The sequence below is a fragment of the Peromyscus leucopus genome, chromosome 3, assembly GCF_004664715.2.
Source record: "Peromyscus leucopus breed LL Stock chromosome 3, UCI_PerLeu_2.1, whole genome shotgun sequence".
Taxonomy (NCBI): Eukaryota; Metazoa; Chordata; class Mammalia; order Rodentia; family Cricetidae; genus Peromyscus; species Peromyscus leucopus.
Window position 1 is genome coordinate 73,532,635 of NC_051065.1, and position 12,034 is coordinate 73,544,668.

Below are 12,034 nucleotides of genomic sequence, written 5' to 3' on the forward strand. Positions count from 1 at the left end.
CATACCAGTGAGTAAATAGATGTGCATGTTAAACAGGCCTCTTCCCCTCCTACCACAGCTGCCTTCCCTTAGAGGTTTCCAGAGAGACAGGTCTCACCTTGGTTTTCTATAGCATCCAAGCACTCATGCATGCATACACACACACACACACACACACACACACGCACGCACGCACGCACGCACGCACGCACGCACGCACGCACGCACGCATGCACACAGTGGAAAGAAGGACTTGGTATGACCTCCCAGCCTGTTAGCTCAGGCACAGAGCCCACAGCTGTCAGAGGGCCGCTTACTGGCTTCTAGTTCCTGCTGAACCTTGAAACACTCCACACCTGAGAGGCCTGTATCCCCACCTCTGGACAAGTGAATGTTAGGTCACTTTTCGTACTGTCTTAGCTCCACCAGAGTCCAATTTCTCCATGGTTTGACAGCCACCCTCCACAGGACCCTGCAGCTCTAGAGGCTTCAGGCCTTCAGTAGCTTTTCTGCCATGAACTCTCAGCAAAGCATCCTGGGAAATGTCTTCATCTCCGACTTCCGCCCCACAGATGTTCATCACCTGCCTTTCTCGAAGCCACATTTACAGTTTACCAGCTCTTACCCCAGCCTGCACTTTCTGGCCCCACTTTATGAAGGGACCCCTGGGCTTGGAAACAGGCTGCAGCTCGGTCTGCAGTCTTACTGCAAATAGGAGCATTGGTTAGGGTGAGAGATTTCCTGTGTGCTCATCTTCCCCAGCTTTACAGAGCTGGAGAAAGGGTTAAACGAGAGCTCGGGGCCCTGCAGGGTCTGGGTGTTGGAAGTTGTTCTGACAGAGTCTGATAATGAGACCTCTTTCCAGAAAGGCCGCTCAGCGAGGAACTGCAAGACACTAATGAGGACTGGCTGGGCTGTAGGGATAGGAAGCTGAGTGAGGTTAACTAGTGGGGACCCAGATGGATGGCCTGATGTCTGGTGGCACTTCAAGGGCACCACTCAGCCAGGGCCATAACCAGGAGTCCAGGGAGCAGAACGATGCAGGGCTGGGGTGGAATCTCTACCCAAAAGGTCTGTAACTTGATGCTTTCTCATGGTGCTGGCATGGGTAGTACTGTCCCCACCCAGCATGGACCACAGAACGCTGAACCCTCCAGGTAACTCATACAGGAAAAATAATAAGTGGTACTGAGGGGGGAGGGCATCTGAGGAGCACTGATGGGTGGTACTGAGGGGGGAGGGCATCTGAGGAGCACTGATGGGTGGTACTGAGGAGGAGGGCATCTGAGGAGCACTGATGGGTGGTACTGAGGAGGAGGGCATCTGAGGAGCACTGATGGGTGGTACTGAGGAGGAGGGCATCTGAGGAGCACTGATGGGTGGTACTGATGAGGCTCTGTGGCATCATCTCTGATAAGTCCAGCTGTCTCTTCTAGTCTCAACAGCTCTTCAAATGACCTCTTGGGCCAAGCCATTTATACCTCTTTGCTCTACAAGAGCATCTACAATGCTCATCCATTCAGCCATTACCTCTCCTCTGACTAGGCAGGGAGATTTTGCATGCCTGACTTCTGTTCCTTGAGAAAGCCAAGCCTAGGCACTCCTACCACCTACCTCCTCAATAAGAAGAGAAGCAGAGCCAAAGCCTTGCCCACACCACTCTCCAGGGCATCATCAAGGGTGAGATTCCCCTTCACCAGCCCCCACCAACACTATCTGATACATGGGACAGGGAGCGGACACCGAACACATGCTGACTGGGGCCGCAAAGCCTGCTGCAGAATCATCTTCAGCTCGTTCTTTTTGGCCAGATACAAAGAGGGCTTAAGAGGCAGCTGATAGAGCATTTTTGGTTATAGATTGCCATGCAATTCGGTACATACATCTCAGAAGCAGTCTAAGGAAGTGAGTGGTAGGTATGCCTACAGCTTCTTGTTTATACAGCTGTAAAAAAAGTGGGGGGGGAGGAGGGAGTGGGGCTGGGGGTGGGGGAGGGAGAGGAAAGAAATTGATTCTGAATCCTGACACATTTTTGCTGTAAAAAATGCATCCAAGGATTCCTGAACTATTAAATTTCTGTTCATTGATTTAAGGTATGGTTTCAATATAATTTCCATTTGGGGTTTAACAATTAGTTATAAAAATTGTAAGTGTCAATATCTAGGGCTAGCGAGGTGGCTCGGCAGGTAAAGATGCTCGCGCCAAAGCCCGCCGACCTGAGTTTGATCCCAAGGCCCCACATGGTAGAGAGAGAGAGCTGATTTCCAAGAGATTTCCTCTAACTCTACAACACAGCTGTGGTACACGCGTGCTCCCCTCAAGGAAATAAGTGTAAAAAAGACCCTTCAATCTCTAATGTGGCTTCAATGAGTTGCTTATATTTAAAAATCGTTTTGAGCATGTGTCTATGATCCTAGCATTCAGAACACTGAGGCAGGATCGTAAGTTCAAGGTGAGCCTGAGCAAGTTTGAGTCCAGCCTGAGCTAAACAGTGAGGCCCTGTCCAACAAATGCAGAAAAGTAAGAGAGCTGTGATAGCCCAATCTAGAAGACTCTCAACAGGATTCCTAAGAGCCAGGCAGAGAAGTCCGATAAGGAGGTCAAAGGGGCCTCTAGGAATAAAACCCCTTAGGGGCAGTGGGGTGAAGGCGGGGCCTAGGAAGGAAGGGGCGACAGAAGCCGCCTGCTGACAGAGTGTTTGCAGACAGGTCACAGTGGCCCTGGAATCATGCAATATCTAGGTGTCGTTTGCTGTGTTCTAAGAGAGCTGTGACAGGTTGCATCTAGAATTCAAATATTTACCAAATGTCAGAAAACCCATCTTTCCACGCTTTAAAATGTATTAAATGCCAAACTAAATATGTATAAAACGGAATATTTTTTTCAAAGTTTATTTTTGTGCCGTAGCTAGACAAGGGGCCCTTTTCAAGACTGTAGTCTGCTGGCTTCTCTCTCCTCTTCTGCTGAGGGGAGGGAGACAGGGGAATGGAGGTGGAGCCCAAATCCAAGCTGTTTCTTCTTGTTTGTGGAGCCTGAGGGGCCTTGCCCCCCCCCCCATCCCAGTTCCAGAATCTTAGTCCCTGGCACAGGCAGGCTCTGCATTGGGGATGGGGCAGATGTCATCCTCAGGGATGACAAGGATGATTCAGGCCCTCTGAACCTGAAGACTCCAAACCCACCACAGGCCAGAGGAATGCCTGCTGGGGCCCAGGCCGTCGTCTCTAAGGAGAGGAGCATGGCTATGCCCTCCAGACACTCTGTCCTCATCGTTGGCCCACATCATCTCTCCGATGTCTAGTTGCTTGACTTGAAGCTTGCCACCCCCCACCCCCACCCCCCACAGACACCTGCCTGACGTCACAGGAGCCGTTTCTGCAGCAGAGGCTGAAGCAGTCAGAGGAGAAATGCTCTGATTTGGGCGAGCCTTCCACCACCACCACCCCCCCCCCCCCCCGGTGCTGTTCCCCTTCTGTCTGGCCCTGTGTATCTGATTGGCCTGAGAGTGTGACTGTCTCTCTGTGTCATTTGCCTATGGCATCTCCAGGTCCCCAGGCCGACGAGCCCAGGCTGAATGGGGGTCTCCCAGGAGGGGCCGCAGACTGGAAGACAAGACGGCATTCTCCTGGAGACACGGGGGGGGGGGAGGACTGAGAAAGGATGGAGGGGTAGTTTTGTGAGGGGCTGGTACCGAGGAGGGAGGCTTCTCTGCTAGACAGTCCCTGGGATGAAGCCAGGTAAGTAAATTCTTATCTCCTCCACCTACAGAGGGCACCCCTAAGTACGGAGCCAGGAAGCAAGGAGCAGAGCCAACCGTGGGTGCTGTGAGTGGGACAAGTGACTTGGCCAGACCCTTGCCTGCTCTGCACCTCCATTTCTTCATATGCAAATGGTGCTACAGTGAGGATCTGCAAGAGGCTGGGTGCGCAAAGCCTTGAGGATGTGAGAGCCTCTCTTTTTGAGGGGTCTGCAGCATCCCTCTGCTCCCTCTTGCTTGCAGACTTGTGGCTGCACTGGGCCCTGGTCCTTCAGAGGCCCCTCCCATAGCGTTCCTTTCCTTCCAGGCTGGAGAGTCGATCTCTCCCCTCCTTTTCCTGGACCCCAAGGGTCAGTGTAGCAAGGAGGACCCAGGGGAAGGCTGTGGAGGATGGGGAAGCTGCCTCAGTGGTGTAGTGATGGAGGACGCGGAGGGTCACACCGCGGCTGTCTGCTTGATGCTGTGGAAGCTGATCCTGGTGGGTGATGTGGGGATGGACATGGCCCGGGCCACAGGCACTCGGAGGGAGTGATGGTCCTGCCAACGGTGCCACCGCTTCCTCAGGGCTGAGCGCACCTGCAGGGAGGGAGAGGCTCAGTCACCTGCTGGCCCAGGCCTCTGCCAGTCCCCCAGCTCCACCCCAAGAGCCATTAAGGAGTCTGGGATGGCCCTCAGCCTGCCACCCTCACTCCAAGGGGCTGATGAGGTTCCCAACGGAGGTCCTCCCCTAAGCCCCGTTGCCTGCCCTGCAGCATCTTTCAGAGATCCATCTTCCCTCTCCTCCAGGAGAGGCCATTGGCTCCCTCAAGGTTCCAATTTCCTGTGGATGTCCCTGCCACCATGAATTAGGCATCTCTGGCTTTGTAAGTCAGCCCCCCAGCTCAGCTCAGCCCCTTCTGGAGCAGGCATCAGGCCTAGTTTCCTCCTCACAGGAAGGGCCTCTCCTTACCCCCTCAGCAGTTCTGCCTTCCCTACCATTGTCTAAGGGGCAGCTCCTGGCTCGTTCTCTACACCTGATAGAGCCTCTTCTGTTTGTATTGTAATGGAAGACATCAGCTTCGTGTGTGTGTGTGTGTGTGTGTGTGTGTGTGTGTGTGTGTGTGTGTGCGCGCGCGCGTGTGTACATGCGTGCGTGTGCGTGCGTGTGTGTCCAGTGAGCGCATGGCATGTGTGTGGAGGTCAGCTTTCATTCAAGCATCGATTCTCTTCTTCCACTCTGTGAGTTTCAGGGGTTGAACTCAGGTCATCAGGTTTGGCAGGCAAATGCTCTTATTCGCTGAGCCTCCCCACCAGCCCCTGGCCGTTTCTTTTCTGCTGAGTTTGTAAAGAACTGCTTGAATGGCATTTCCTAGAAGCTTCCTTCTGGCATGCCCTCCTTCTGGCTTCCACAGGCCCTGCTTCCACAGGCACCTTGCTCCCTGGCTCAGAGAGCATGCACTGGGCGCTGACATGTTATGCCTGGCCTGTGCAGTTGATCTACACTGGTTCTGCGGAGAAGTTCTATTTGCCTAAAGCTGAGTGGTTGGTTCCTCAGCCCCTCTCCCATCACACGGAGCTGAGCAGAGCCAGTGCTGAAACTCTTCTGAAGGGCTGGGCAGCTTGACCAGATCACCCGGGAGTGCCATGTAAGAGGCCTGAGCCCCTAGACAACCCGAAAGGCCCGTCTCCTACCTCTCCATTGAAGAAGCAATAGAAAACAGACACAAAGAAACCCTGGAAAGGAAGGAAGGAGGAGTCAGACATCTGCTGAGGGGTCATTCCAGCTGGAGGTGCGGGAGGACCCAGGACCTAGGGCTCAGAGCTGGGTGGGACCTCAGAAGTCCTGGGCCCAGACAACGGATGCAGTCCAACAGGGTCTGCTCCGAGTGGCTGTGGCCTCTGGCCTCAACTTCCTGAGCTTGCCCTAAGATGCTTTCAGAAGGGCTAACACAGCTGAACCCTGGGGTGGGGGTGACATGACCAGGGCAGCCTGGTCAGCATCTGGGGCCCTGTGGGGTTCTGAGTGGGCCAGCCCTTGGGTTTCAGTGCTCGTATAACTGATGCTAGCACGCAGGCCCAGTGTGAGCCTCCAGACCTGGGAAGTGCACTACTCCGCTGGGGTGCCTACCTGGAAGGACTGCAGGAAAGAGTTGAAATAGATGAACACAATCTGGGACAGGTCGTCCTCTCCAGGATTGATGAAGAAGAGCATGTAGGTGATGCCCAGCAGGGGGAGGAGGACCAGCGTGGCCTTTACCGCCTTCCTGGATGGGGAAGCGAGAGGCCAATGACAAACTGGAGTTCACCGACAGGCAGGACTCGCTCAGGTGGGAAGATGGGCTGCCCTGCTTGGCTTCTCAAGCAAGCTCTAGGGGTGAGGACTCCGAGGGCTCTGGTGAGGGGGCAGGCCATCTTGCTTCTCCCCTGCCTGCCAGGCCAGGCATCCGGGCGTTCCCATACCTGTACTGGATTGTCTCAGACGTGGTGGATGCTCGTAATTTTGTCATCAGGATCCGGACGATGTTGAACAGAAATATAAAGTTGATCTGGAAGAAAGCAGAGAGGGGCCACGGAAGGTCTGTCGGGGGTGGCTGAGAAGCAGACCTCCTCCCCGAATCCCTGACACCTGCCTTCCGGTCACAGGCTCCAGCACCCAGCACCTGCTTTGGACCCCCTCCCCTACCAACTTCTGCTCTTCCCTAACCAGGAGGCATCCATTGACTCCAGGTCCTGATCTCCATCGTAGCTCAGACAGCTTGTAAAAGCAGTGGGTGGGAGATGTCAGCACTCCCCTGGGGTCACTTCTGAGAGCCCCAACTGATGCCCTGCTCCAAGGCCACACAGAACCACACCCCAGATCTTGGATCCATCTGTCTTCTCTCGGTCACAGGGTCCCTATTTACTGATGGAAGATCTCAGAGGCCTTCAAACTGTCACCAGCTCTAGGTTGGTCAAAGGTCCTTTCAGCTTAGCCCTGGGGGGAGAGGGACACAGTCCAGATGGAGTGGCTAATCTCTACCACCCCCTAGGCGCTCCTAGGCCTTCAGACGCCCACAGGCAAGGAAGATGAATGGGCTGCCCGGCAGTTCTGGGAAAGGACTAATTTATCTTCATTTGTGCTTTCCCTTAACATCAAAGATGCTCCCACCTCTCACTGCCATGGGTCTGCCGGCTCCTGAGTCAGCTTCATGCTGCGGGGCTCTCTGTGGGTCCCCAGAGTCTCTTGGTCTCTGAGGGGATCTCCAGGGTCAGTAAATGGGTCACCTGGTCCCTGTGGCCGTGCTCTGTGTGGGTTGCCCTGTATGCTTATCCATATGTGCTTGTCTCAGAGTGGGTCCTGTGCGACCATGCGTGTGTGTCTATCTGGGAACACTGTGTACTTGCATTTCTCCTCACGTACTGCCAAGTGCAAGCAAACAGGAACGGGCGTGTGTACGAGCCTGTTGCGACTCTTTCCTCAGAAAGTGTTCACAGGCTAGGAGACTCGTAACTAGCCCAGGGAGGTCTGCCGGCCCATATGTGTGGAGACACACACATGCCCCCTGCTCCAGTCTCTGTCCATAAAAATCCATTGCTTCTACAGACTGAGCCAGCCCTTCTAATCCTCCTATACTATAGATTCTAGGCAGGCGGTAAGGGACACTGGCATGGATCAGCCGCGTAGCCCCTGACTATCTCCCAAGCTGGAACGTAGAGGGACAGGAGGACTCAGACTCTCACCTCTCTGCAGCTCACAGCTCTCTCACACGCTTATCTAGTATACAGTCGCGTGGTGGCTGGAGGGGAAGCCTTCCAGGAGGCTGCCCATAGCCTGCCACCTGTCTCTCTAAAGGCTCACCTAGCCTAAGGTAACACAAAGTCCTTGATCTTTTTCCAATTCTTTCTGACTTCTCTGAGAGTAGAGACTGTTGGAATAAAAAAGATATTCAAATTTCTATATCATTTTCTTGCATTAAATATTGTCTAATTCACTAGTTAGTTCATTCAATGGTCTGTCCAGTATTTCATCTATCCATTAACCTACCAAACATTCGTCCATCTATCATCCATCCTCCTACCAAAAAGTGCTTCATTCCATTGTCCACTCATTGTTTTTGCCCATCCATCCATCCATCCATCCATCCATCCATCCATCCATCCATCCACCCACCCACCCTCCCACGCACCCAGTGGTCACTGAGTACCCCTTGGCTACAGGCCCCTGTTCTCTGGGGTGAGCAGGGCACTAAAGGTGGTTAATAGGGAGTGCATAGAGAAGCGGCCCTTTGCTTTGACTAACAGGCTACCACCTGGGGTTGTACCCCCAGGAAGCTACTCTTTCCTTCTGAACTTGTTTCTCAGCCTCCTCCTTCACGGTGTCTACATCAGCCTCACTCCAGACACCTTCCTCTCTCTCCAGGGAGTCCCCTGGTCATTCCAGCCCACACTGAACTCTTCAGTACTCCACCTTAAACTCTACCCCGCACACTAAAGCAAGGCATACAGCTCCTCAACGGGCCGCTGTACCCAGACTTTGTCCAACCTGGCTCTTGGTGGTATTTAACCATTCTTGCACCCAACCAATCACCTTACCATGCCAGCCTCTGTGCTGGGCACCAGTGAGAGGGTATGTGGACAAGCAGACACAGCACCTGCTCACGGAGATCTATGTACCAGTTGCAGATGGGGAGGGACTGCCTTTTTCTTAGGGACTCGCTCAGAAGCCCTGGAGAAATGGCACTGAAATAACCTGAGAACCAACCGGTGACAATGTGAAAGCGGGAAGCTTCCTGGCAGAGACCAGACCAGGAGAGAGGCGTCTTGGGTGGAGGAGCCAGCCCCTGACGGTGCAGTGTAATGGTGCTTGTGGGAGTCAAGACAAGCTCCACGAGGGAGAAGCACCTGAAAGCTCACATAGGAAAATCCCGTTTCCCTCAGCATCTCCCTTGCAGGGCACTCCCACCCGGCCTGGAATGTTCTTAAGGTGGCCCACATGGCTGGATTTTGAGCGTGCTGGAGGGGTACAGGTGAGGCTAGCTCCCTGAAGAAGCTTTCTCCTAAGAAGTCTTGTCTTCCCACACCCCTACCATTGGTGGTGCAGTGCCACGGACACTTGCATTCCATCTGCTTCTCCTCAGGAGGCTCAGTGGAGTGGGTGCCAGGCCTGGAGAGGGACTGAGCCTGGAAAGCGGCGGTAGGTATCAAGGCAGCCACCATGCGAGAAGATCTTGCCTTGATTCCCACAATGTCAGCATTTTAGTCTCCACACACTTTGACAGGCCAGGCCCGGGGAGGCCTATGCGTGCCTAGAGCTCAACAATGAAGCTGTAGTGTTCACACCATTCTGGGTGCAGTCCCAAATGCTACACAGCTATTCCTCAAGCTGCAGCCTCTTTAGCAGGCAGGCCCCACCAGCCAACCATGCTTTAGAGATGCCCAGGTACAATAGACTGATCTGTCAAGCCGTAGACAGCTGCACTGGCTTCAGAAGCCCCGTTCTCCTAGCCCCTGCATATGCTGCTGCTGCGGGGATTAAGGAGACATGGGCAGACAGCAACTGACTACCCCCAGCAGCTTGGCTCCCCTCCTCATTGGAAGTCTGTCCCAGGGAGGCTTTGGGTACTCCAGGACCTGCTAAGAAAGAGTCCAGCGCACCGGCACACATCTGGTCCTCTAGATATATGCTGTACCTATGCATTATAGAGGGAGAGCATGGGACTGAGAGGGATGAGTTCCCTCAGCATCACACTACAAACCAGAGGCTGCAGCCACTGCCTACCCCACAGGGCACATGGCACAGTCCTGCCTGCCTCCATAATCCAAGGCAGGGAAAGTCCAACGCCAGCTCGCTGCTTCTGTACCCCAGTACGTAAGGCTCCCAAGCCTGCTGGAGGGGGAAGTACTTGGTAGGTCATGTTGTTGCTCACAGGAGCCCTGTTGTTGCCACATTCTCACTGTAGGCACAGGCTGAGAGGGAGGCAGGGGATGAAGGGCGGTGGGTGGGTAGGGGAGAAGACCAGATAACAAAACAGGTGACTTGCTTCATCTCTCTGTGGGCTTTAGACTTGCCTCCTGTCATCTTTTTGTTTGTTTGTTTGTTTTTTTTTTGAGACAGGATTTCTCTGTGTAGCTTTTGGAGCCTATCCTGGAACTGACTCTGTAGCCCAGGCTGGCCTCGATCTCACAGAGATCCACCTGCCTCTGCCTCCCAAGCACTGGGATTAAATGCGTGTGCCACCACCGCCCGGCACCTCCTGTCATCTTTAAGATCGTCACCTCAGGCCTAAGGGACATCTCTACCCTGCCTTCTCCTGGCTCTGAGCAGGCCTCTCCAGCCTTTGTACTTGCCTCCTCCTTTTGGCTCTCACTTATCTTGCAGCTCTCTGCACCACACCTACTTGGGGACCACACCTGTCTGCTCTACATGGATCTATGCAGCCTGGGGAACCACGCAAGATGGACTTGGTTAGCAGCTACAGCCCCTGGGAGATTACTCCTCACCAGATGAATTACTACATGCACGGAACTGACTAGCAGAGGGAGGAAGCTCCGAGAGCTCACTTCCCCTCCCAGCAGCTGTGCACACCTGACATCATACTCAGGACTCCAGATGTGCATAGCCAAGCCCCTGGATGTTGTGCATGTTGCTGGAGCAGACTGGGGCCTCGGGCATCTAGCTGCACAAGAAACAGGTATGGCCAAGGACTGTAGGGATGTTGTAGGGATGCTGAAGGTACTTTGGGGAGGCATGTAGAGTAAGGAGCCACCACCCATGTGCTACAAAGCCCAGCACCAGCCAGTCAGACCTGAAGCATCACATGCTTTAGATGTCTATCCTGTGTCCTTTGAGCCCAAGATCACTTGAGGGGACAGCACTCAGTCTGGGACTTTCTCCGCTGTCACAGGGATCGTTCAGCACAAGAAAAGGTAGAATGAAGATGCGGAGAGTTAATAGTCCTGAGGCAACCTCCAGGACAGATAGCGGGGACAGCCTCCCCACCTTCAAAGGGACATGGCTAAGACCTTGGTTCCCACAGCTCTTCCGAGGAGCCAGGTTGAGACCAAGGCTGTTTGTCTTGGAGATAACCCTGACCTTGCTTCTGCCCCTTTCGCCTACTGCAGGTCCTAGGACCATCTCCAGGGAACTCTTGGCTCCAAGAGTGGGTCTCCAGCTTCAAATTCCCTGCATTTTTGTGACCTAGGGCAGCAAATCACTAACCACAGATTCTGCTTCCTTGGCCTTGAAGATTGGTGCAGGGTGGCCATCATGGTGAAAAGACCCTGGTGTCAGTTGTAAAGAATGAACATCCTTTTCCCACAACAACCACTGGGCTGTGGCCAGGCTTCTCACAGACTCCACCACCGGATTCTATTCACAGAATCCAGCAATGAATGATGGCGAGCCGCTAGAGAATGGGAGAGGCAGAAAGGCCAGGCGGGCAGGGTGGTGAAGCAGGGAGGCTGGTCCCTGGGTCTCAGCTCCATGAGCTGTGCTTGAGACCTTGAGCTCATCTCTGCAATGGGGAGCATCCTCTCTCTATGTAGCAGAAGTGTGAGGATGGAAAGTGCTGGGAACAGAACCTGGAGAAGGGCTCAGCTCACGTCCTGGAAGCCTCTGCTAATATAACTAACCGGCTCCACAGGAAGGGTGTGCGTGCGTGTGCGTGTGCGTGTGCGTGTGTGTGTGTGTGCATGAGTGTGTGTGTGTGAGTGTGTGTGAGTGTGTGAGTGTGTGTGTGTGTGTGTGTGTGTGTGTATACAGCAGGAGAAGAGGGCATACTCAGGCAGTAGGGAGCTGGCCTCCAAACACCTCTCCTCACTCCTTCATGGTTTCCTCACTACCTGAACAACAGCGTCAGGCAGGAGCTATTCCCAAGCTTTTGGTTCCCATCCAGGCCAGCCTTCTTGGCTGGGTCCCAGGTTTATCAAAAGCCCCATCTCTCCACATGAGCTCCTGGCAGCTGGCTGGGAGGTTTTCATTCACACTGAAGAGTGAGTCACTGCAGCTGCCTGGCCAAGGACAATCCTTCCCTCACTGCTGACAAAGACCAGCTTCTGCCTCTCAAGTGAGTGGAGCCCTGAAGGTGGGTGGAAAACCTTTCTAGCCATCTTTAGCTGATGTCCATCAAGGACACTCCAAAGATAGGGGTCCAGTGACTCCAACAATCACAGGAAGGAGAGAGTCAGGAAATGGAAGATGTAAATGGTACTTGTCGCCGTGATAGACAAAGGTAGGCCCTGCTAGGCACCTGCTGTGTGCAAGAGGATGGCATCCTCTGAGTTTTCCAGAAGGCTCCATGGCCCTTTAAGAGAGCTAGTACACACAGAAGCCTGAAATAAATC

General features: G+C 53.9%; 1 protein-coding gene across 9 annotated transcripts in view; it reads right to left on the bottom strand.

The window, feature by feature from the left end:
* Positions 1-2,854: 2,854 nt before the first annotated feature.
* Positions 2,855-12,034, bottom strand: part of Crhr2 (corticotropin releasing hormone receptor 2) — a 44,788-nt gene continuing 35,608 nt past the window's right edge. For 7 of the 9 annotated variants that reach the window (XM_028864107.2, XM_028864106.2, XM_037203774.1 and 4 more), the window contains 4 exons: positions 6,173-6,258; positions 5,841-5,976; positions 5,405-5,446; positions 2,855-4,309 (listed from right to left, as the gene is read on the bottom strand). In XM_028864107.2, coding sequence (XP_028719940.1) covers positions 4,169-4,309; positions 5,405-5,446; positions 5,841-5,976; positions 6,173-6,258 — 405 coding nt within the window. In that variant the 3' untranslated portion in view covers positions 2,855-4,168. The remainder of the gene's footprint in view (positions 4,310-5,404; positions 5,447-5,840; positions 5,977-6,172; positions 6,259-12,034) is intronic. The other 2 variants (XM_037203773.1, XM_037203772.1) reach the window with 1 other exon arrangement.